The sequence below is a fragment of the Fringilla coelebs genome, assembly GCF_963513975.1.
Source record: "Fringilla coelebs genome assembly, chromosome: 8".
NCBI lineage: Eukaryota > Metazoa > Chordata > Aves > Passeriformes > Fringillidae > Fringilla > Fringilla coelebs.
The window spans coordinates 36,274,506-36,300,233 of record NC_140066.1 but is presented as its reverse complement, the minus strand read 5'-3'; the positions used below and the strand labels follow the sequence as shown (position 1 = coordinate 36,300,233).

General features: G+C 54.2%; 1 protein-coding gene across 1 annotated transcript in view; it reads left to right on the top strand.

Annotated features, from left to right (window-relative positions):
• TCERG1L (transcription elongation regulator 1 like) overlaps positions 1–25,728 on the top strand; it is a gene marked incomplete at both ends in the record, with an annotated part of 45,311 nt that overhangs the window by 4,358 nt on the left and 15,225 nt on the right. The window contains 2 exons of the mRNA XM_084210143.1: positions 7,402–7,566; positions 23,267–23,392. Coding sequence (XP_084066269.1) covers positions 7,402–7,566; positions 23,267–23,392 — 291 coding nt within the window. The remainder of the gene's footprint in view (positions 1–7,401; positions 7,567–23,266; positions 23,393–25,728) is intronic.

The following is a 25,728-nucleotide window of genomic DNA, read 5'->3' as shown; positions in this document are numbered from 1 at the left end:
TGCAGCACCCAGGACATGGGGTTTGCCATCAGTGCTGAGGTTCAGAGTGTGCTGGAGGAGATCCTGGCTCCTGGGCTCGTTACCAGCCTCGTTAATTAGCAGGGGGTGCCCTGGCACATGTTGGCCCCTTCACCTGGGTCGGTATTTTGGTGTTTGAGCAGAGCTGTGGCTCAGCCTCCTCTCCTCTGCCAGCACTGCCCAGGGCTCAGCTGGAGGGGTCAGTGCTGTGGGGAAAGCCTGGTGTGAATTCATTTCTGTTTATTAGAGCATTTATTGGTATTTATTACATGCAGAAGCAGCTGCATGCCCAGGCTGCCTGGGGAATCACAGGATGGGAGTGCTGCTGAGGGAGAGGGTCTGGGCAGGGGAGCCACAGCCCCTCCTGTTCCTGCACCCTTTAAAGACTTCAATATTTTAAAGTATTTCAGTATTTTAAACGTGCACAAGTGTATTTTATCACATGCAGAATGGCAGATATAAGGCAAGACATTCCTGGGAGCAGCTCAGGGGCGGTGCCAGGCATAACAGGGACACTGCCAGCCTGGTGCCACCTCTGTGGGCTGCAGGGAGCCCCAGGAGGGGAAGGATTTCCTCCCCCTGGGCAGTGCATGTGCCCATGGCTGTCTGCTCAGGAGCCCTGCAGCTGACCCTGCTCCTCCTGCAGCAGCTGGCTCAGTGCTGGCTGCCAGCTGAGCTCCCTCGGGGTGGCAGAAGGGCAGGGAGGAGCTCAATTCCCCCAAGCATCTCTGTAAATAATGGAATCACAGAATCCTTGAACAGCTTGGGTTGGAAGGCCCTCAAAGCCCACCCAGTGCCACCCCTGCCATGGCAGGGACACCTTCCCCTGTCCCAGCTGCTCCAGCCCCAGTGTCCAGCCTGGCCCTGGGCACTGCCAGGGATCCAGGGGCAGCCCCAGCTGCTCTGGGCACCCTGTGCGAGGGTCAGTCAGGAATTCCTTCCCATCCTTGTTGAGCTGTTGGTGCCAGTCCATCCTGTCCCAGGCTGTGTGGGGCTCCAGAGCCCGTGAGGGACCTGTGGCCATTCCTGCAGAGTGGCCCCATCCCTGTCCTGCAGGCAGAGCCAGGAGCTGCTTCCCCAGGTGCTCTGGCAGCACTGGAAGAGTTTCCTGTGCAGTATCTGCCCTTAATGTGAGCAGTAATGAAGATCCTGGGAGCAGGTTCTCAGTTAAGTGGGATGAGGGCAGTTAATCAGGTTTCTGTGCAGCATTCATTCCGGAGCCGCTGTGGCTGCAGCTCTGCCTTCCCCAGCAATCAGCAATGATATAATTGTTTTCTCAATGGAGCTGCAGCCTTCCTCAGCTCCAGGAGTGAGCACGGAGCCTGGCAAGGCTAATGTGCATAATTTAACAGCTGCAGCCCCAGCCACTCCAAGGTGCTATTTCTGTGAGGAGCAGCAGTTGCCGTTCTCTCCCGTGAGTTATGTGCTCTGTGCTGTTGCTGAGGAGCAGGCTGGCCTTTGCCCCCGCCAATGACGCCTGGCTCAGCGCTGCTCTGGGCAGCAAGGCAGCATTTCATGTGGCTGCAGAGGCACACTGCTGCTTCTGGGAGGGAAGGATTCATGCTTGTGTCCCCTGCGCTGTGTGGGTGAGCACAGGGCTGGCCAGTGCCCTGTGCCACCTGTGCCAGCTGGGTGTCCTGCACATCCCTGTGAGCTCAGTGCCTGCTGGATGGGGTGAGGGGGGCTGGCAGGACCCCGTGGTGGGGTTCCAGCGCTCCAAGGTGGAAGCTGGAGCCCTGTGGCACAGGACATTCCCCGGGGTCACTGGGACGTGTGCTGGGGCAGTTTGGCACTCCTGGTGTCAGGACCATGCCCCCGGTGCTCCCTGCCCGAGGGGGTGCTCTTATGCCTGTATCTGGGAAGGTTTTCATGGAATTGTGGAAAGGTTGGGGCTGGAATGGACCTTGAAGCTCATCTGGTTCCACGTGTCTCCTGCGTGGAGATGAGAACGCTGGGTGGGGCATCCCAAGGAAATTCCATTTTGATCCTTCTCATTCACGTCTTTCCTTTCTCCTGATGGCAGTACCCTTTACAGAAGCCAGACAGTGTCAGCACTGATGTGCAGATACACATCCAAACACAGGCCCAGCTTGCTGGGTAATTCCATTTACAGATTCTGAATGAAATAGGGCTGCTCTCTGTTGAATTTGGGTTCTGTTTTCTCATGAAGTACACCACCCAGAACCTCTGACCTCCTGTATCTCCTAAGCACAGCTCTGTGCTTGCAGCACATCTCCATGTACAAGCACTCAGGTTTTAGTTTCCCAAATTGGATTATCTTGTATTTAAGTGCCTGTGCTGGGGCTCCCTGTTTGGGGACAGAGAATAGCACGGCAGGACCCCATTCTTGTCCCTGAAAAGCCATCAAACCTCTCTTTGTTTGTGGAGCATTCAAGCACTGCCAGCCAAGTGCTTTATTAGGTCTGGGAATGCTTGGCTTTAAGCACAGCTTTCACAAAGTTTTTGTTTTGCTCATTAAATTTATGGGTTTTTGGTGCTTTTCCCTTTATCTCCCCAAATCCAGAGAAACTTGGAGTGAAGTTTGTTTTCCCACCTAAATGACATAAAAAACCCCACGAGCAATGTGTTTGTGGGCAAGGCTGCTGTTCTGACCTTTCCATAACATCATCCCTCCTGACCCTGGGAGCTCTGTGTGAATAAATCCAGCTCTGGGTGCCTGCAGGGCAGGGGTGTCTGAGAGCAGGCAGGGATTTCTATTTACCAGCAGGGAAGTGAGCAGGGCTGGCACTCACTGGGCTTACAGTGGCAGTGCCAGCTGCTGATTTCCCCCTGGAACGCAGGGATATCAGGAAAGCAGGGACATCCCTGTGTTTGTTTGTTTCTCTTTGCAGGGCTATTGGTGTGTTTGTTTGTGTTTGCAGGGCTATTGCTGTGTCTGTTCCCTTTTTAGGAATATCCCTGTGTCTGTTCCCTTGGCACTGGGATATCCCTGTGTCTGTTCCCTTGGCACTGGGATATCCCTGTGTCTGTTCCCTTTTTAGGAATAACCCTGTGTCTGTTCCCTCTGCACTGGGATATCCCTGTGTCTGTTCCCTTTGCAAGGATATCAGGCTGTTCAGAGTTTCTTAGGAACTCTAAACACAGGCACAGGGTCAGGTTGAGAAGGAGACTTTTGTTCCACCTAGATGAAAGTTTTGCACAAATCTGAATTTATCCACTGAAGTGTCCACGTCCCTCCTGTCTCACTCACATTTTCACATCACCCTGCTGCTGCAGAATCCTTCCACCTCACACGTGTCCCTGCGCCTGCCTGGGCCCTTTTCGGGTCTCAGGTGTCTGTGGGGAGGTGCCCCCCACTCAGGCCTGAGGCAGGTTCAGCTCAGGCTCTGGAAGCCCAGGTCAGTGCCAGGAGGAGGTGCCAGGACGTTGCCCAGCAGGCTGTAAAGCACAGAAGTTTCAGCACACTGAGCAGCACCTGTTTGACACAACTGGAACTTCTGTCTGCTCTCAGAGGGGGCTTGAGGGTGACAGTGGCACCATCGGGCTCCATATGCAGCTGAGGTCAAAGGAAGGGACAGCGAATTCTGCCTGAAGTCCTGGAGCTTAAAATGCAGAGAATCAGACTTAAAAATACAGAAAATTCTGCTCAAATACATCAGCTGGGCTGTGAGGGGCTGGGCTGCATGCAGGCACAGCACTGGGGGCTCCTTTTACAGCAGGGCTGGTGCTGAGGGTGCTTTTGGGAACAGGAACTCTTCATGTGCCCAGGGAGGGTCGAGTGCCCATCCCTGGAGGTGGCACTCAGAGCTCTGGGCTGGGGCACAGCTGGGGCTCTGATCCTGGAGGGCTTTTCCAGCACCAGTGACTCTGAGATTCAGAGAAGTTGGCGCCTCACTGCCAGGATGTACCATGACCTGGCAAAACCAGACCTGGGGAAAACACCATTATTGGAAAAAATCCTGCATGTTCCCCTCACTGAAATATCAGTGATGGTGTTTGACTCCTGTTGTGACTTTTGAAATTCCCCCTGTGAGTGCGGGGTGATTAATGGTAACTCTGAAACCCTTTCAGGGCCTTTTTGAAAAGAACTCACAGCAAGGTCTGGTTTGTTTGTGAGGAGAATTTCTCAGGTGGGTGCCCCCAGCCCTGGGGGAGTCCTGGCCCAGCTGGCAGTGCCTTGGGCAGGCCTGGGCTGTGTTTGGGTGGCTGGACTGGGGGATGCTGCTGAGCCCTGCCTGTGCTCTCCCCAGCACTGAGCCCCCAGGGATGGCCCTTCCTCCCTGGAGTTACTCACCAGGAGAGAGGGAGAGAGAGCTTCATCAAAGGAGGGGAAACCACCCAAACTTCTCTTTCAGCTGCGCAATGAAACTTTGATGAGGGCATTGATGCAAGTTTAATGAGGCAGCCCAGCTCAGCGCAGGCTGTGCCTGCCCAGCTCACATCACTCTCCTGTTCTCCTGCCCTCTTTGGGGAAATCACATCCTCCTCTCCAGAAGAAAAGAATCAAATGAGAAGTAAACAACCTTCCTGCTCGTGTGCCCTGCAGGAAGGCACAGCAAAGTCGTGTTTGCAGACAGCATTAGCTTTCACAGGAGCTGCAGGAGATGGTTTGTGGGTTTCTCCCAGCAGCAGACAGCTGGAATTGGGAATGAGCACAGGCTCTTGCAGGGCAGGTGTTTGACCCCACTGAAGGACTGTTCCACTTCCCAGGTGAATGAACAATGAGCTTCTATTTAACACTTGCATTGGTTGGACACTGATGTTGGTTTGCTTTTTTTGTTTTTTAATTTCTGCCAGTTGGTCTGGCAGAAAAATCTGTTTTCATTTATCCATTGCTAAATGATCAAAACTTAAATATTTGTGGGCTTTGTTTGGCCTGTGTGCCTGTTACTTGGTGCATCTGCAGGTGTTCCTTGGCATGGAGGAATAATGACTGTGGAAATTATGGACTTTTTTTGGTGACACTGCAAACACTATACTTCCATTTTGCTAATGCAGGCCTTATTTTGTTGGGAAGTAATTGTTTGTAAAGGGCTGGGACAAAGCTGGGAGAGCTGGGGGTGCTCACCTGCAGAGGAGCAGCTCTAGGGAGAGCTCAGAGCCAGGGCCTGAAGGGGCTCCAGGAGAGCTGCAGAGGGACTGGGGACAGGGATGGAGGGACAGCACACAGGGAATGGCTCCCAGTGCCAGAGGGCAGGGATGGGTGGGAGATTGGGGATATTGGGAATTGTTCCCTGGCAGGGTCTGGCCCTGGCACAGGGTGCCCAGAGCAGCTGGGGCTGCCCCTGCATCCCTGGCAGTGCCCAAGGCCAGGCTGGACACTGGGGCTGGAGCACCTGGGACAGGGGAAGGTGTCCCTGCCATGGCAGGGGGGCACTGGGTGGGATTTGGGGTCCCTGCCATGGCAGGGTGGCACTAGGACAGGGGAAGGTGTCCCTGCCATGGCAGGGGTGGCACTGGGTGGGATTTGGGGTCCCTCCCAACCCAACCCATTCCCTGATGCTGTGATCTCACCCCAGGTCCCTGCTGGGATTCTCCTGCTGCATCCCTCACCCCACAGCCTCCCATTCCCTGTTCTCCTGGGATGCACATGGGAAGGGACCCTCAGGGTGAGGGCAGGCCTGCTGTGGGATCTGCTGGGAGTTTCTGGAGTCTCAGCTGTGTCCCAGTGCCTGCAGGGTTTGCACCTGGGCTGAGCTTTGCTGGATGCCACAAGAAGCTGATGATTGCTTAATTTTTGAATCCTGAGCTGTGGTGGAGGGAGGAACAGCTGCTGTTTGTCAGATTTCCTCTGCTCCTCAAGAGTTTTACACTCCTGTTCTTGTTTATTTAACATAATTAGCTAAGATTGAGCTCTGAAGGTCTTCCTTGCCACTGTCAGGCTGGGGAGTGAATGGTGCTGGGGCTAAAGGGTGTGTGAGCTTTGATTTGGGACATTCCTGGGTTCCATTGGCAGGCGCTGCCCAGGGAGGGGGGGAGTGCCCATCCCTGGAGGTGTCAGGGAATTCCTGGAGGTGGCACTCAGAGCTCTGGGCTGGGGACAAGGTGGGGATGGGGCACAGCTGGGATTCCCTGGGCTGGGAGGGGTTTTCCAGCCTCAGGGGTTCCATGAAGTGTCCTGCAGAGTTTTTGGGATGAAGGAGACGAGATGTAGAGCTTGTCAAACTCAGGGATTTGTGTGCAGGACACAGCAGAGCAGCCAGGCAGGCCAGGGAGCAGTGGGTGCCTAATATAGCAAGGAATAAATTCCGATTTGGCATCAGACAGTTACGCTTTGGAAAGTTGAGAATGATTGTGTTCCCTGTGTTCAAATATTTGACTTTTTTATTAAGTTTTTTCATTTAAATGTAATAACTCTGCACAGTTTGTGTGTGAGTCACTGCTGCCTTGTCCCTGTGGGTTATGTGCTCACATCTGTGGGGTTCATGGCAGAAAATGCTCCAGCCACCAGCTGGGCTTTGGAATCACCATTAGCAAAGGGGCTCGGGGTCCCTCAGAAATGTCTCAGGCACAGCACAGCCGGGCTCGGGGCACCTCTGGGATCACGCAGCCCAACCCTGCCCAGGCAGGGACACCTGCAGCAGGGCCACAGGAACGTGTCCAGCAGGGTTTGCAATGGCTCTGCAGAGGGAGACCCCAGCCCCTCCCTGGGCGGCTGCTCCAGGGCTCTGCCCCTCCAGGGAAAGAAGTTCTTCCCCACGTTGGGGTGGAACTTGCTGTGGTTCAGCTCCTGGCCAGTGCTCCTTGTCCTGGCACCGGCCTCTGACAGCCCCTGGGGAGATTTGTAGGGCTTGGTGGGGTCCCCTCTCAGCCTTCCCTTCTCCAGCCTGACCAGGCCCAGCTCCCACAGTCTCTCCTCATCTCAGAGATGCTCCAGTCCCAAAATGACCTCTGTGGCCTCCGCCGGACCCTCTCCAGCAGCTCCTTGACTTTCTTCCTTTGTCACTGCTCCAGGGAACAGGGACAGGAGCAGAGGGAACGGCCCCAGGCTGGGCCAGGGCAGCTCAGGGTGGGCACAGCAGGAATTTCCCCATGGAAAGGGGGCTCAGGCCCTGGCACTGCCCAGGGAGGGTTGCAGTGCCTGTCCCTGCAGGCGTCCCCTGGAGGTGGCACTCAGAGCTCTGGGCTGGGGACAAGGTGGGGGCTGGTCAGGATTTAGACTTGATGGCCCTGCAGGTCATTTCCACTGTAAATGATTCTGTGGTTCCTGAGCTCTGGAGGCCAGAGCTGAACACAACAAACAGATTTATTCCAGTCCCACCTGCTCAGCCCCCGGTGTCTCCCTGAGGGGGCACACAGGGCCAGGCGGGGCGTGCTCCATCTCGTCCATGCAGCGTCCAAATCCAGAGTGCAGAGCACAGCAGCGTCCCCAGCCCCGCTGCTCTCCCCTCAGCTCCCCCTCACAGCTCTCTCTCTCCGCAGGTGGGTGCCAGAGCAGCCTTAAAGCCGTGGCTGGCGCGCAGAGCCTGGCGCTGGTGGCCCTGGAGCCCGAGGCCCCGCAGGCCGCGCCGGGCCCGGGCCTGCAGCCCTGCCAGCTGCTGGCCCTGTCCCCCATCAAAGTGCCGCTCCTGGCCTCGCCCTTCCCAGGTAAGGTCCCCGTGGGCCGGGGCGGTGTGGGCAGCGCGGGGGGCGTGCGGGTGGGGGTGAGTGCTGGGCACGGGTGGCACTGCCAGGGTAAAAATTGGGGATTCTGGAGCCCTTTGGAGCGTGCTCGGGGCTGGGTGTCAGGAGTGGGCTCAGGGCTCCGGGATGTTTGTCATGGATGTGTCCCTGGGACATTTAGGGACAGCTGGGCCGGTTCCTCTCTCACCTGAGGGGGTTCTGTGGGCAAACCTCTGAGCCCCCAGCCCACCCTCAGGTTCTGGTGGTGTGAACACAGCTGAACTGGAACGTTCACCTTCTCAGCTGGAACGTTCACGTCCTCAGCTGGAACATTCATGTTCTCACCTGAAACAGGCCCTCACGAGTTGTCTGCACACTGTGGGACAGCACTGGGTGAAGTCCCCAGCAGATTGTCTGGGTGTTTTTAGTGACAAACGTGCTGGGAGAGCTCAGCCTGGGTCCCTTCCCAGAGCTGAGGTATGGCTGGTGCCTGCAGAAATGGCTCTGTTCTGGGTGCTGAGTGGAACCTTTCTTGGCTCTGTTCTGGGTGCTGAGTGGAACCTTTCTTGGCTCTGTTCTGGGTGCTGAGTGGAACCTTTCTTGGCTCTGTTCTGGGTGCTGAGTGGAACCTTTCTTGGCTCTTTTCTGGGTGCTGAGTGGAACCTTTCTTGGCTCTTTTCTGGGTGCTGGGTGGAACCTTCCTGAAGGTGGCCGCTGAGGGGGCATCCCTGCCTGGCTGGGCAGGCCTGGTGGTCGGGAGCCTTTAGGACAATGTTTGGAACTGCATCTGGGGTACCTGGGGCTATTTTTAGAACAGTTATCTGCCAATTAAGTGAAAAATGTAAATGAGGGTGCATCTTCCATCTTTTTGGTAATTGAGGTGCAGCGCAGCAAGGCACAGGGAGTGAATTCTGCAGAAGGTGCAACTCTGGTTTGGTGTTGGTGGAGAGCTTTATTGAGGGATGGATCCCAGGGATTCCCTCCCTGCCAGGGCTGTGGGACCAGGGCTGGGAGCAGCAAACGGGCCCAGAGGAGGGGACGTGCAGGAAAAGGGGGCTCAGGAGGCCCTTGTGGCTCTGCACAGCTCCTGGCAGAAGGGGACAGCCGGGGGGTCGGGCTGTGCTCCAGGGAACAGGGACAGGAGCAGAGGGAACGGCCCCAGGCTGGGCCAGGGCAGCTCAGGGTGGGCACAGCAGGAATTTCCCCATGGAAAGGGGGCTCAGGCCCTGGCACTGCCCAGGGAGGGCTGCAGTGCCCGTCCCTGCAGGTGTCCCCTGGAGGTGGCACTCAGGGCTGGCACAGGGTGGGGATGGGCACAGGCTGCATTTGTCCTGATCCACGTGGCACCTAAAAAGTGACCCTGGGGTTAGTGACCTGTGACCCTGGGGTTAGTGACCTGTGACCCTGGGGTTAGTGACCTGTGACCCTGGGGCTAATGACCTGTGACCCTGGGGTTAGTGACCTGTGACCCTGGGGTTAATGACTTTCCCATATTGCCCTTGTCTAAAGCTTATGAAAGGCCACGGGCATGCAGTAGCAATGAACTTAAAACCCCCAAAATGACATTATTTCCAACTTCAATCTCCATGTTTATTGGTGCCTGGAAGGCTGAACATTGTGTGTGTGGTTAGCCCAGTTAATTGATTATCCCCTGTTAATTCATTCTATTGGAGAGCAGTGTCCTGTTCCTGCCTTGTGTGGTCCTGTGTCTGCAATCACAGGGATTTCCTCAATTTGATCAATAGTCTTAGGAGTGAATATTTATTTTTTAGACCTTTGATTGTGGTTAGTTTTGCAGCCTTGCAGCTAATTCCTGGCAGCTTAATTAATAGCTTTGGGAATTAATAGCATGGTGTTAGCACAAGGTGGGAGGTTTAGGAAGGGCACAGGGCAGATGGGGATCTAGGCTCTGCTGCTTTTCCATCCTCACAGAGGAAATTCCTTGGAATTCCCTCAAAACAAATCGCCAGGAATTTGGGGGAACTGCGAGTGTGCACAATGCAGTGTGGTCATTTTTAAAAATTCACTTTCAATACAATTTATTTTACATTTTGGGAATGAAAATCATAAGCAAAGCTATGAAAGAGCAGAGGATATTTGGGGAATTTAAAGGCATATGCAGCCTTTTCCTGCAGGAGGCTGTGAAGGATCCCAGCTGGATCCCTGGGAATGGGGCTGAGCACACAGGGCTGGGAGGTGCTGGCTGCTGCAGGTTGCTGTGCCTTGGCTCTGCAGCCAGTGGTGCTCTTGGGGATTGTTTTGTCACTGTGCTGAGCCTAGAAAAACTTGTAATGATGAAATAAACGTGTGGGAGAGAAGCAGCATAAAAGTCCTGGGTTTAATAGCAACATAAAATGCTGTTTTATATGGAATAAAATATTGAAGCTTGAGGAACCTGTCCATAGAGTGATCTGTGGCTGGAGAGGCTCCAGCTCAGGCTCTGTGCAGTGAGAGGGGCCTTGGCCCCCCATTGCTGTGCTCTCTGCTCCCACACCAGCGAGGTGAACAGAGAGGGTTCCAGCAATGCAATTGCAGCCCCATTTTGGGTTAGTATTGCTTTTATTTCCTTTCTTCATTTTGCATCTACTGGTGGTGCTGCTCGTGCATCTCCCAGGCAAATGTTCCCTTAAATATTTCATGGCAGCCTGGCTGTGAGTGTGGATTTTGTGCCAGGTTTAACATAAAGACTAAACAGGAGCTTGTGGAGATGCAGCTCCTCACTGTGCTGCATCTTCCTGGGCCCTGCTGGGGGAGGAAACTGCATTTCCCAGCACTGCCACACAGGGCTCTGAAATCTGGCTCAAAGAAACCCTAAATGCATTAAATTTGCAAGCACCAGCACTTACCTGCAGTAATTAAGGAATGGGGTGTCTGGTAATCTCTAATACCCCTCTGCAGCTCCTGCATAAAGAAGTGGGTGTTTATTTTCCTCACACGCGGGTTTTTAATGGCAGCAGTGAAGAAGGTACGAGATGAGTCTGTGCTTACGGACTCTGTAAATTAGCAGTGAGCACAAATATTAAAAAAGGCACCATCTGCCATGGAATCCATTTGCCACCTGTTCCCTGGCTCTCAGCATTATTTAAGGGTTTAAATGTGGCGGTTTAGGCTGCCACGGAGCAGCTGGGAAGTGACTGAGCCTTTTCCTCTCAGCACCTTAATGCCGTGTGCCAAGGGCAGCTCTTGGTGCCAGCTCTGTGCCCGAGCTCTGTCCGTGTCTGTCAGTCCCTCCTCAGCAGGGCTGCTGACTGAGCCAGGCTCGGAGCACACTCAGAGCTGGCTGATGGGCTGGGGAGGGACCTGCTGCTCCTCCCAGCAGAGGCACGGACTGTCCCAGCGTGGCCACAGGGCCTGGCAGGGATTAGGGGCTGGGAAAGGCAGTGGGGTTAGTCCCACCGAGCCCTTGAGCTCAGCCTAAGGTCCCCAGGGCATCACAGGAGCCCAGGATGGGCTGGTTTGGAGGGACCTCAGAGCCCACCCAGTGCCACCCCTGCCATGGCAGGGACACCTTCCCCTGTCCCAGGTGCTCCCAGCCCGTGTCCAACCTGGCCCTGATGGTCCAGCATTTCCCCTGATGTTTCCTGGCCAACCTCTTCCCTGGCAGCTCCTTACTGGGAGGGCTGGGCTGAGCCCTGTGTCCAACCTCTGTGCACACTCCTTCCTTCCTTTCTTCCTTGTGTTAATGAGACGATTAACAGCTGCAATCCAGTGAGTCAAAGCCTGGGAAGCCCCTGCAGCTCTGGCCAGGGGTGGCTCCTGCTGGCTCTGCAGCTGGGTCTCTGCTGGGCTCACCCTCACCCTTTGGGATCCTCTCTGTGGGAATTCTCCTGATGCACTTCTCACTTCACCTTAGCCCAGCCTCCCCTGCAGAGGAATTCCACGGCATCAGGTGAGCACCAATGAACGATTTTGGGAGAACAGCCAAAGTTCCAGGCAGGAATGTGGTGCTCCCCTCCTGGGGAAGCCTCCCCTGGCCTTGCTGGGTGTGCCCCGTGCCTGGCACTGGCACAGGCTGCCTGGGAGTGCTGGGTGGCTCAAAGGAGCCGGCTGTAAATGCTGTGCCCAGCTCTAATGCTGGCTAACGAAGCAAGCAAATGAATGTTTATAGTTATTAAAGTGATAACTTCCTGCCTGGCCTAACGCTCAGCACAAAATCACGTTTTGCTTCCCTGTCTGTGTTGGCACACCAGAGGGAAGGTGAGCTGGTACAGGGGCTCAGATAATGCCCAGAGCCCACTGAAATGGTACCAGTTCCCTCCTCCCTGCACAGTGAGTCCCTGCTGGGAGCTGGAGCTGCCCACCCAGGACCTGTGATAATGGGGGGATGGCTCTCAGTGTGAAAATTCAGCTTGTTTGGGTTACCAAGGCAAAGTGCAGGAGGAGGCTGGGCAGGGTGAGGTCAGGCACAGCTCTGTGGTATTGCACATTTTTGCACCATCCCAAGCCAGTCATGGGGAGTTTCTTGGTGCAAGTCCATGGTGGGCCTGACTGGGTTTGTGGATCACAGTGCACTTGGTACCAACAGGGATTCCCAAGGCTTTGGGATGTCTGGGGAGCAGGGGCAGGACCTGAGGGTCAGGCACACCTCAGTCCTGCTTAGGCCAGGCTCATGGTTAAGCAACTGCTCCCATGGTGTGCTTCAGGAGAGGCTCTCAGTGCCTGGGATGTGATAGCAAGGTATTGACAAAAGGAAAAATATCAATACTGCAGTGGCAGTTACAAAAGACAAACAACCCAAATCCTCTCAGTCGTGCCCAGCTCTTGGTAAATGTCATGGAAGTCAGAGTTAATTTACTGTGTCTGTAACTGCTTGTTAAAGCACTGAGCTGGGTTTTGCTGAGGGAAGTGCAGTGCTGGGCAGTGCTTCAGTCAGGTTTCACTCCCAGGAGCAGCAGTTGCTCTGCTCAGAGCCCTGCCAGGTGGGCTTTCCCCAGCCAGGTGAGGCAGGGGCTGGCAGCACTCTGGGGCTCGGGGGTCCCAGTGACACAGGAGTTTGTCCTTTTCCCTGGGTCCCTCTCAGGAGCCTGGGCTCTTTTTCTTTCTGTTACAGGCTCAAATTAACTGAGATTTGTGTAGCTTAAAAAGCCCTCACTAAACCGGGTATATTTCTTGTAAATGGAACAGAAGTCTTAGAAGGAAAACCCAAACTGAGTGAAAGAAAGGAACAAGCCTTGGAAGGATAATGGGATCGTTCCACGAGGAGCCCTTGCTTGTCCCTGTCCGGAAGAAGATGAATGGATGAGAATTCCTGTGAGAATCCCGTGAGTTTTAAATCAGAGCTGAGGGAACACCTTGTTGTAGTGGCTGCTGCTGTGTCCTGAAATTTATTTATGCAATTACAGCATTAGGAGCTCTGCAGGTGTGGCCAAGGCTCGGTGGAATGGTGCAGGGATGCAAAAGAGTTCCCAGGGGCTGTTCAGGCCCAGCTTTTGTGCTGCTTGGGGGTGCCCAGCAGGAATGCTGGGGGACTTGGAGAGGGGAACAAGGCAGCAAATCCTGCTGAGGCCCTTGTAAAAGATGGCAGTGGTGTTGCTTCGTGGGCTTTTGTCTTGCTTATTAGTGAGGAAAAAAGGCATTTTTTAGACATTATTTTTTATGTGTTCAACTTTATTATTCAGCTATTTGGGGGCTGGTTTTGGTGCTGTAAAACGAAGTCACGGAGTGGATTTCAACCAATATATTCCCAATGCTTGGCCTGAACCAGGGCTGGATGTGGGGTAAACTCAGTGCAAAACTAAACCTGATGGAGGAGGAAATTCCACAAGCCCAGTGGATTAATCTCCACTTTTAGGATTTGCATCTGCAGGGTGCAATTCTCAGCGTGGTGTGTTGGGCAAGGGGATAATCTCAGCATTCCCTGGAACAGGAGGGGACCCTGGAATTCTCCAGACATTCTGTCCAGTGGGACTGAGAGCTGAGCAAACCCTGTGCCACAAACCATCCTGTGAATCATTCAAATTGCTGCTGCACTTCATCTTGGAAACTAAAATTAATATAGAAATCCCTGACTGGGAGCTTATTATGAGGGAATAGAAATTCCAGGGCACCATGGCATGAGATGGGGGGTCTGTGAGGCTGAGAGCTCAGGGTTTGTATTCTTATTCTTATTCTTATTCTTATTCTTATTCTTATTCTTATTCTTATTCTTATTCCTCCTCCAATCAAACAGCCATTCCTGTTCAGCCCCCTGGATGGTGGGAACCAAATGCACAGGGATTTTCCTGGTGTTTGTTCCCAGCTTTGCTTTGGAGCTCTGGATGTTTCCTGGGTGGCTCCCCTGTTCCTCAGTCAGGCCCCACTAAAGTGCAAAGAAATGAAATGAGGTAAAATGAATCTTCCTTCTTGGCCAGAATATAAATAAGGGAACTTAATTACATTTCCCAATTTTAAGTGTGCCACAGGAGCTTCCCCAGGGTACTAAATGGAGTTTCGTGGATTTTATTGCACTTGCAGCTCTGTTGGCACATGCAGGACGTGGGGATGGTGGAAGGGGAAAAGGAGAAGGATTTGCGGATAGTGGGAGGGTCCCTGCCCTTGGCAGGGGTGGCATGGGATGGGCTTTAATGTCCTTCCAGCACAAACCAGGCTGGCATTCTGTCATCCTCAGAAAATCCCTCCTGCCAGCCCCTGCTCCATACTGAGTTCCCTCTGTGGTGTCAAGAACCTGGGACCTTAAACCTGACTCAGAAACCACCAAAAAAATGGAGCACAAGGGTCACATTCCTGGTTTCTGCCTGGCTGGGTTCAAAATTCCAAATCTAATTTCTGACTCAAAGCCTCCCAGAAATGAGTGCTTGAAGATTTCACTCCAAAACACAAAGGACTGGTTCATGCAGAAATAATTACTGTGCTATGACAGGAGCAAGGGGAGGTTCTGGGGGTCTGATGCTGCATAATTCAGTGTGTTCTCTCACAATTACATCCTGTCCAGAGAGGAGAAGGAAATTTGCTGCTGGAGTTCATCTGAGGCTGGAAAAGAATCATGAAAGTCTGGGAAATGGGACTGGGCAGAGCAATGAGAAGGGCTGTGGGAGATGAAGGCTTTGGGGTGATCATCACCATCACCACCCTCATCACCCCCCTCCCCCCTTTTCTCCTGCTGTGGGCAGAGGCTCCCTCGGCTGCAGGGTGGTCCCACCTCCCCTCTCTGGGCTTGGAGAAGCTCTGTCACAGCCCAGGAGACCCCCAGTCCCTCCAGCCACACTCAGCACAAATCCCTGCTGTGCCTTTGGGCACCTCCAGCCTTATTTTCCAATTTTCTGATTTCTGATTCACTGATGGCTCCATGAATAATTCAGGAGGAGTCTTTGATCCGGGCTGGCTGCCACCTGCCCTGCCGGGAGGGCAGGGAGGTCACCCGGGTCAGGAGCTGCTGCGCTCAGAAACTGCCCAAAAATCCAATCAAGCTTTTTTCCCCAGTTTGGAGGCTCCATCAAGCTGTGTAATGCAGCAGGAGCCAGCGGGCCTGGGCAGATCTCAGATCTCAAGAGCAGTTTTACACTCTTGAGCTCCAGAAGCCTTTGGACAGCACTGCCAGGGATTCCCAGGTGGGATTTTGGGGTATCTGTGCAGGGACAGGAGCTGGACTGGATGATCCTTGGGTCCCAGCTCAGGATATTGCGTGATCCCACAGGATTTAAAACAAAGCCCAGGAGAAAATCAGAGTTCTGAGGCTGCAGGATAAACAATCCTGGGTTTTTTCCCCCAGTGACCAGCAGAGCTTGGCTTGGCTTCACCTCGTGCTCATGGGGGTGGCCAGTCCAGGGGATGGTGGAATTCCATGGGCTCTGCAAGCCCCACAGCCAGGGCAGCCTGGGGCACTCTCCTGCCTGGAGGGAGGGAGGGAGGCTCTCCCTGCCTGTGCACAATCCCAGATCCAGCTCCTGGCTGCCCCTGCCTGGCAGGAGCACTCTTTGCAGAGGGAGGGGCTGGAGAAGAGCAGCTCTGGGTTCTGGCCTCTGGATTCCCTCAGGCTTTGGGTTCTGGCCTCTGGATTCCCTCAGGCTTTGGGTTCTGGCCTCTGGATTCCCTCAGGCTTTGGGTTCTGGCCTCTGGATTCCCTCAGGCTTTGGGTTCTGGTCTCTGGATTCCCTCAGGCTTTGGGTTCTGGCCTCTGGATTCCCTCAGGGTTTGCTGTCCAGAGGAGCAGCTCCTGGGGCTGCTGGGCTTTGGGAGGTGCAGAGGCTTGGGAAGGACAGAGCTCACTGACCTGTGGCTTAGGGGAGCCACTGCCATGGTGAATGTCTCCTCTGCAGGGTTCCCAGGGAATTAATTAATTGTTTAATCAATGATTGCCTGGTGGTGATCTCGTCCCGTGTGTGGAGATGACCCAGGGAGGGAGGCAGGGACTGTGGTTTGACCCCTGGTGCCAGCCTGCAGACCCAGGGATGTCCAGGCTCTCCCCACTCCCGGTGGCACCTCGGGGACCTGAGGGGCTCTGTCCTGCCGAGGAGGATTCTCCCTGCTGGAGACTTTCCACCATTTTCCCTCTTCCTTTCTTTCTTTTCTCTCCAGCTCAGTTCAGAGGGGAAGGTTTCAGTGGTTTTTGTTTCAGTACTGGTTCACAGTGTGTAAAATGTCACTGTCACTGTCACTTGGGAATGGGGTCTCTCAAGGGGAGAGAAGAGATTTGTCTCATTTTTGGGCACAGTTCTGCCAAGATGTCTTTTTAATGAGTAAAGCCAGCTCGATGCCTCAATCTCAGTGCAGAATTTTGAAATTCAGGGGGATGCTCGCTAGAGAGGCGTTGATGCAAGAGGAGCAGCAGATGTGAGACAGATAAATGGTGATAACTGGTTTGTCCTGGGAAGTGATGGATCCCTTTGCAGGAGTGCCATTCCCACCTTGCCAGAGCAGCTCCGTAACTCAGAGCACCTTGTCATAATTCCACATAAAGCCAGAAGTGTCCCTAAAGGAATGGTTTGTGCTTCTCAGTATAAATTCTGGTGCCTTGTGCTCTTCAGTCCCTCTTGGCACAAAGCAAGCTCAAGGAGAAGCCGTCCCTGGGGCTCTGCTTTCCCTGGGCACCCAGAGCAGGAAGGTCTCACACTTCAGCTCCATATCAGGGTAGTTAGAAATAAGTGAGAAAAGGTGAGTTTCATCCTGGGATCACAGCACATCCTGAGCTGGAGGAGACCCAGAAGGGCCCAGCCCAGCTCCTGGCCTGGCACAGGCAGCCAGCAGTGCCCCATGCCTGAGAGCCTTGCCCAAACACTCCCTGACTGTTCCTCTTCCAGAATAGGAGTAGGCAGAGGAAGCCTCCAGCAGGAGCTGTATTTGCAGCCTGAAGCTGAGGATCTGCGCCCAGCAGGGTCTGGAGCAGGGCTCAGCTCAGCAGTCACCCAGGGACAAGAGCTGAGCCTGTGAGGATTTGCATCATTTGCTTTTCTAAGCAAGGCTTGAATGGGGTTTAATAATCCTGCTCTTTTTGTTATTAAATGTGTCGGGTTCAATTCCGTCATGGTGAGTCCTGCTCTTACAGCTCCTGTGATGAGAAATCTCATTAAAAGTTGGGAAATGCTTTCTCTTAGCTTCTGCTGCTCACAGACTTCTTGTTTCAGTTTGAAATTCTTTTTTTCCAGTTAAAGCCAATGTTGGGATTTGGCACAAAGTGGGGAATTCCTGCCTGGGATCAAAGGGCAGCACCAGAGGAGGTCAGGGCTGGGCAAGGGCTTTGTTGGGATGGGCACAGGGGCATGAACAGCCATTCCCCCCAAAACAGAAGACAGGGGGATGATAGGCCCAGTCTGAAATGATTCCTGTAAGGAATTTTTAAACTGGGACTCCCCAGCCAGGTGTCTCAAGTGCTGCAGCAGGGCTTTGAAGGGGGAGCAGAGCTGTGGCTTCCTGGGATTATCCCTGGCAGGGAGGAGCAGGACCCTTCACAGGGCTTTGGGGGATATTTCATGCCCCTGAACCCAGCAGGTTTGGGCTGTGGGCTCTGCTGGTGCTGTTGCTCTCATGGAATCATGGAATAATTTGTTTTTGAGGGGCTCTTCAAAGGTCATCCTGTTCCACCCCCTGCAACATCCCCCTCTCTCAGGGAGGAGTGTTTCTGTGGCTGATTTTTACAGGAGGTATTTCAAACACCAATAGGACAGGACAGGACTGTAAGAAATGGCTGAATGTGACACTCCAGCCTTTGGGGGGGTGGGGGGGGGTGGTGATTTGTTTTGATTTCACTTTGCTTTTGAAGGCTCTGTGCCTTCCCTCATTTCACTGCTCATTTGGTAGAAATTGCAAAAAACCAGGTTGTTAAAGGAGGAGAAATTGGAGAGGGAAATGTTCCCCAGCACAGCTCACTGCAGAAAGTGCTCATTGCCACTTAGGCCTGACTCTGCAGATTTTCAGGAATTCTTGCTGACTTTCTTCCCTTCCCGCTCCAATAAGCAATTTACTCCAGCATTCACCAGTTCCTGAAGTGGTTATGGCAATGCATATTGAAATGAAAGCTCCAAATGACCCTGCAGAAACAAAAGTGCAGCTCCTGCTCTGCTGGGGGGGGGGGCTGGGGGCCAGCAGCGGTTGGGATCTGCTGGAGATCCAGTCATGGAATGGGTTGGGATGGCCTTAAATCCCACCCCTGCCATGGCAGGGACACCTCCCACTGTCCCAGGCTGCTCCAGCCCTGCCCAGCCTGGCCCTGGGCACTGCCAGGGTGGGAAGTGTCCCCCGGAGCAGACCAGTGATGTCTCTCCGTATTTGTGTTCAGCTGCACACTGATTTATCTGGGCATAAATCTCTCTCCAGCTGTACTTCTGTGCCTCATGCTTTTATTTTTCATTTCACCAAAGACAGAAGACCCTTCACTAATTTTCTGACCTCCTTCCAGGGCAATTTATTCATCTGATGGAATCCAGTGGGGTGACTTGGCTTCTACACCATCAATTTTAAATTTAAAAAACCCAGAGCATTTCTGTGCCAAAATCCTGCTTCTCCCAGTCCCTGTGATGGCCTCGAGTCCCCTGTGCCAGTGGCAGGCTGTGCCATCCCTGCTCTGCCTTGCCAGGGACGAGCATCCCTGCTGCTGCCACCCCTCACCTTCCAGCTCCTTGTCATTCTCCCGTGCTCCACCCCAGCTCAGGAGGGGATTCTTTTTGTCACTTTCCAGAGCAGCAGAAAAGGAGCTCTTCAGCAGAAATTTCTGTATCCTTTTTTCAATTTGAAAATGGGAAAACCCAAACAAACACAAAGCACAGGAGAGCTGGATGAAGGAGAGCAAAGCAGTTGGGTCATTCTGCCCAAGCCAGCGATGCTGATTTCGGGGTTGGTTCTTATTGGGTAGGAGAGCAGAAAGGTCTGATTTGTAAAATTCTCCTCCTTTTTCCTCCTGCTGATGGAAGTGTCCCCTGGGCTGTATGGGGACTCCTCAGGCCAGGTTGGACACTGGGAGGTGTCCCTGGGTGGCACTGGGTGGGGTTCAGGGTCCCTCCAGCCCAGGCAGCCTGGCACTCTGGGGTTCTGTGGTGTAAGTGCTGTGTGTGCCTGGTGTGTCCCTCCCTCCCAGCCCAGCCCTGGGTGCCCCTCGCTGCTGGCTTTGCTGTTCCTGTTCCCAGCTGGCACTGAGGGGTCAGAGCTGTGCCCATCCATGCCCAGTGCCCCTGTCCCAGCACAATGGGCAGCAGGGGTGGCCGTTCCCAGCCCCATTTGGGTGTGTTTGGGCTCCCAAAGCGCTGCTGGGGGCTCTCTCCATCACTCAGGGAGCACCAGCTGAGCTCCAGCTCACCCTGGGGCTGAGCCTGGGGTGGCAGTGGGGCAGGGCAGCTGTGCTGAGCCCTGCAGCAGCTGTGCCAGCTGTGCCAGCTGTGCTGGGATGTTCTCCCCAGCAGCCCTGTGCCTGTGCAGGCAGCCAAGGGCTGCTGCTGCTCAGAAAGCACCACACGTTCCCAGGTCTGAGGCACAGGGAAGGGCGTAATCACATTCACAAAGTGCTGAATGTTTTAATGAACGTGTCTGGGCCTTACAAAGGAACAGAGGAAGGAAGGAAAATTTCTCCGAGGTGGCTCCTGGGCAGCCTCGTGTTTTCCCAACAGGAGCTGCCTTGAGGAGGAGTGTGGTGTGTCCTTGAGGGGAAGGGGGAGCAGAGCTGAGGGGCTGCATGGAGCTGAAGAATGCTGTCTGCTTGGGAAAAAGTAGATTTTTTTTAAAATTACTGCTCAGTTCTTCCTTTTTTTTCAAGGAAAAAGTATTCTCTTGTGCTTTGCAGATAGGCAGGACTGCCCCAAATTACCTCATCAGGATGGACTGTGCTTCTAAATGAAGCAAGTCCCTGGGCCCTGATCTCCAGAACCTTCTGGGGTCAGGAGGTGACAGCAGCACTAATAAAAATGACTGGGTGCATTTCTGGGCCTGCCTGTCAGACACAGAGGCTGCAATTGCTGATTTCACTGCTCCTGACTGCCTGGTCATGTCCCAGGATGTCCCAAACCCCTCCTCCCTGTGCCTGGGGACAGGGGTTACACCAGGGTGAGCTGGGGACTCCTCTCAAGGGGCAGGCCAGGCACAGCAGGGCAGTTCAGATCAGAAATTAAGGGAGGTTTTTCATGGAAGGGTTGTAAAGGACTGGAACAGGGAGGGTGGAATCTCCATCTCTGAAGGGATTTCAGAGTGGATGTGGCACTTGGGCACATGGTTTAATGGTGACCATGGTGGTGATGCTGGCTGGACTTGATGGTCTTGAAGGTCCTTTGCAGCTGTAGTGACTGTGGGATTTCCTGACCCCAGCTGGTGCTGCTGTCCCCCACCTTGGGGGTGGCGTTTCCTCCCAGGTCCCAGTAGTGCCAGAATTGGATGAGATATGGATTTATCCTCATTCCCCTCTCTGCATCCCGCTCTCCTCTGCTCTCCTGTGCCTGGAACACCCCTCACCACACCAGGCTGGGTTCCTCTGTGGGGCTGCCTCACCTCGGGCAAGGGGCTCTGTGCTGATGTCTCACCCTCATCACACAGTGCTCAAGGTTCTTCTCCTCTCTGACAGCACTCTGAGCTCTGCCCTGCTTCCTCCTCTCAGCTCAAGCCCAGCTCCCGTGGGGGCCCTGGAGAGGCAGCAGGAGTGAGTTCAGTGGGAAATGCTGGCACTGCTGGTTGTGAGGAGCTGTGCTTTCCCTGCAGCACCAGGCAGGGCATGCTGGCTCCTGGAGCTGCTGCCTGGAGCTCCCCACACGGAGCTGGCAATTACAGGCACTCCTCACATCCCACGGGCTGGGGCAGTGCCCAGCACTGAACCTCAGCCTCCTTAGTGCCTGCAGCTCAGTGCCAGCATGGCCAGGGAGGGGCTGGGGAACGGGGCAGGCACCTCTCCCTGCCCACTTGTCCCTCTCACCTCCTCCTGTCCCTCTCACCTCATCCCTCTCACCTCCTCCTGTCCCTGCCCACTTGTCCCTCTCACCTCCTCCTGTCCCTGCCCACCTTGTCCCTCTCACCTCCTCCTGTCCCTGCCCACCTTGTCCCTCTCACCTCCTCCTGTCCCTGCCCACCTTGTCCCTCTCACCTCCTCCTGTCCCTCTCACCTTGTCCCTCTCACCTCCTCCTGTCCCTCTCACCTTGTCCCTCTCACCTCCTCCTGTCCCTGCCCACTTGTCCCTCTCACCTCCTCCTGTCCCTCTCACCTTGTCCCTCTCACCTCCTCCTGTCCCTTCTCACCTTGTCCCTCTCACCTCCTCCTGTCCCTACTCACCTCATCCCTCTCACCTCCTCCTGTCCCTGCCCACTTGTCCCTGTCACCTCCTTCCCCTGTGCCTTGGGTGGCTGTGTGTGGAAGATGCTGGGAAGGGGCTGAAAGGATCCCAGGAATGGGCAGATGTTCTCCAGAGGCAGTGATGGCTCATCAGCCTGCCTGGCTCTGCAAGCACCCAGAACTTCACAGGGAACAACACTTTCCTCCTCCCTCCCCCTCCTCAGGATTGTTTTAGAGTAAAATTGGCCTGAATTTAATCATAAAGCGCCGGAGTGTGGGTTCACACTCAGGTGTAATTCCAGCCCAGGTTATGTTCAGTTCAGAGCAGAGGCTGATATTGCATCGTGACATTCAACTCCATCCAGGCTGTGTTTGTATTCCAAAGCCATCCATTGCAAAGACTGCTCTTCATAAGCACAAAGAGCTCCAAAGCATAAATATTTATTCCTTAAAGGTTAAGATTGCCTTAAATCATTCCAGCTTATTTGGTGAGCAGCAGTTATAATTAAAATAAGCAGTTGAGCTCCATCTGCATGTATGAAATGCATATATATGTGTATATAGATATATATTTATATATACTTGACTCTGGTGCGGATGGAAGCCGTGGGATAATTGCTTCCATCACATCAGAAGATGCACTGATATTGTTCCTGGATTGGGTAATAAATCAACATAAAGAAGCAGCTGAAATTATATAATGGCACGTCACGTTTGAGAGGCGGCAGAAGCCGAGGTGGGGAAGGAGCAGAGCTCGTCTCCAACGCGGGCTGCAATTGCAGGGATAATTATGCAAGTTATGGAAATCATTCCAGTTTTGGCTGGAGAGAACTCATAGAACCCAAGGATGGGGCTTGGAGCAGCCTGGGACAGGGGAAGGTGTCCCTGCCATGGCAGGGGTGGCACTGGGTGGGCATTGGGGCTCCTTCCAGCCCACACCAGGGTGCGATTCCATGTTCTGAGTTGGAGTATTGGGCTGTGGCACCTGGAATTGTGGGGACACAGATCCATGAGAGCATTCAGAGTGTGTCAGTGGGCTTTTGTAACAGACTGAAGGTTTCAGAAGTGATCCATCCTATTCCAGAAAGTGCAGAAGTTGGGATGGGAGCTGTCTGATAACCCTGCAGGAAATCCTGCAGCTTGGGCTGCGCTGGGAGTTGTGATATCCCTGTGTGCCTGAAAGCAGGGATGGGATGTGCAGCCATGAATGTACAGCAAATGGCATTGGCACTGGTGGCTGGGAAACAGGACATGGGCACTGCTGCTGGGCTGCCTGGCTTTACCCTGCCAGGAGATGGGCTTGGGTGGCTCTTGTGTGGCTCAGCTCCTGAAAACTTCCCAGTTCACTGGGAATGAATGCTCCAGGTTGGACCTCAGATGTGGCAGCAGGCAGGAGTTATTCTGCAGGACTGAGCAGCAGCCCTGGGTTCCTGGTTCCTCATGAATAATGCACATGAGCAAATCAGAGAGTTTCTGCTTTGGGCCTTGTCCCAGCAGACTGTGAAACCCTGGATAAAGCTGCACTTTTAAAGTATTGGCAGAATAATTTCCCGTGGATAGAGTGGGACACCAAGAAGTTGTGATGAGTAACAGTGGAAACCAGAGGAGTGTTATTTAAAATGAGAACACTGATCTTGCTTTGACCTGCTGGGAGGGCATTGACCTATCCTGGCAAATTCTTACTTTGAGGGCCACATTTTCATTAATTTTAAATTTCCGGTGCTGTTCATTGGCTGAAGATCCGTGGGCATCGTGGCCAGGGATCGAGCTGAACGCAAACCTTGTTTTAACCCTGCAGTGGGGGCAGGAGATGCGCTCAGCAGATGAATTCCCTGAATCACTGAGGTTGGAAGAGCTCCCTGAGATCCCCCGGTGCAGCTGCCAGTGCAGCACCGTGCTCAGCGCTGCCATGGCCTCGAGTGCCAAGGGCTGGGCACAAAAGCTGAGGGTTTTAAAGGGAATTGTTGTTTACAGGGCAAATTCCACTCTGCCCTTGTGGTCTGCTCACAGGTTCTGCCTCCAGGCTGGACACTGCCGTGGGGCCCCTGGTGCCAGCACAGGTCACCCGTGTCACCGCCGTGGCCGCGCCCGCCGTCACCCTCATGGCCACCAACCTGCTGGAGCAGGCACGAGCAGGTGGGTGCTGTCCCCGTGGCTGTCCCCACGGCTGGAAGGGCATGGATCCGTGCTCTGTGTCCCTGCAGCCAGGCTGAGCCCTGCTGGGGTTGTGCTGGGCCGCTGCTTCCCCTGCCTGACCTGGGGCCACTCAGCCGAGGAGGGGCTGCCACTCACCTTGGTGGCACCACGGGGCCCTGAGGGCACCTTCCCAGGGCTGTTCTGGGGAGAAAAGATGTTTATCAGGAGTTTCCAGGGACCAGTTCAGACATAACCCACCTGACCCTCCACCCCAGGGGTTAACCTTTCCTACCCAGGGAAGCTGTGGCTGCTGTGATTCTGTGATTTCCAGGGCAGTGGCAAAGAGCAGCTCGTGGGCAGGGTGGCTGTGTGCCTGGAAACCCAGCCATGGAATGAATTTGTCCCTGAATTCCACACCAACAGAATATGTCTGGGTTCTCATTTGTCCTTGAATCCCACACCAACAGAATTTGTCTGGGTTCTCATTTGTCCTTGAACTCCACACCAACGCAGAATTTGTCTGTGTTCTTCTCCTGCTCCCACTCCTGAACAATGACAGGGAAGGTGGGCACTGTTTGTTGCAGGAAGGAGAAAAGCTCAGCTCAAGGCGATTTGTTCTGAGCGGGGAAAGGAGCACTTGGAGGGCACAGCAGGAGTGCTCAGAGCAGCAAAGAAAGAGTTAAAGGGAAAGCATTGTGGGCAGGCAGGAGCTGTGTCCCTGGATTGGGGCAGGACCTGGCTGGTGGGACCAGAGCTGGGATCCCACACTTGGGTTGAGTGAGAGCCAGCAGAGGAGGAGCTGGGGATCAGTCAGGGGAGGTTTTGGGCACATCTCCAACACCAGAGCCATGAGGTTGTGGGGACAGACAGAGCTGGCCTGTGGAGATTCTGGGGGAGGATAAACCCCAGTGTGGGATGTGTGTAGTTAATAAATCCAGTTCTCGGGAGCACTTAAGAGTCAAAATGTTAAACTTTTTTAAGATTAATGGAAGTTTGCCCTCTTACAAAACAAATTTTGACTGTGCCTTGTCCACAGCTCCTCATGGCATTGAATCCATCTTCCCTCTTCCCCTCCCTCTCTAATTCTGTATTTAAGGAGATGTTTGTGATCACACCCAACATCCTCTGTGCTATACCCAAGGCAGTTTTGCTGCTTCACCTTTGCTTGCCATGCTGTGAATTATTCATGTCCCTGTGCTGCCTGGAGCCTGGGAGAAGCCTCTTTCATCAGGAGCCTTTATCTGCACCCCCCTCATCCTCCAGCAGCGAGCAGAACTCACCAGTGCTGGCTGTGCTGCTGACTTTGGGGTGAAAAAGGAGTTGGAAATGTCTCATGCTGGCTTCACTGTCAGGCTGCAGCTCAGTTTGAGCACTTAGGATGAGGGGAGAGGGTAATTAATGAGCAAAGAGTGAAGGTGTGCCCAGTGAACACCCGGTGCTGGTGGGCACAGGAGGGGAGGTCTCCAGCAATGGGGGAGGCACTGGTGGGGTTCCCTTGGGAAGCAGGGGGCCCTGGGGCTCCTCCCTGGCACAGCCAGCCCCACTCCAGGGGGATCCCTGAGCCTGGGGAGGGAGGAACAACCTTGGAATATTTTCCTCTTTCCTCGTACTGCAGGCAAACACTCAGCGTTCAACTGCAGGTGTAAAACCGAATGGCTTCTGCTGTGCACAGGCCTTCGGGGCTTCCCTTTGTTGGTTTATTTTATTGGTTGTTTGCTTTTTCTTTTTTCATTTTTTTCCCCCATCTTCTTTTCTACGTGCTGGCTGCCCAGAGTGCTGTGGCAGCATGTTCCACATGGGAATGCCCGAGGAGCTGCCTGCTGCAGAGCTCACCGTGGCTGCAGCTCCCAGGGGTGTCCCTGGGGCCTTGGCTGGGCTGGGAGGGAGCTTTCCAGGAGGGAAAGGACAGGCAGATGTCCCAGGAGGGAGCAGAGGCTGCCTGGGTGCAGCAGCAGTGTCCCCTCAGGAGCAGAGGGGCTCTGTGCCCACAGCAGCACCTCCCTGCTCTGAGCCTCATCCTCGCTGATCAGTCACCAAGACAACTGCTCTGGGTTGGACTTGCCTTTGCACAAGCCAGAGCTGCCAGAGCTCTGTGCTTTGGGCTCTGCTCCTGGTTCAGTTTCCATCTGCAGTTGACATCTGTGTATTCCTCCCTATGAGGGTGGGCAGGCCCTGGCACAGGGTGCCCAGAGCAGCTGGGGCTGCCCCTGGATCCCTGGCAGTGCCCAAGGCCAGGCTGGACATTGGGGCTGGAGCAGCTGGGACAGGGGAAGGTGTCCCTGCCATGGGGTGGGCTGGGCTTTAGTGTCCCTTCCAGCCCAAACCATCCCATGATT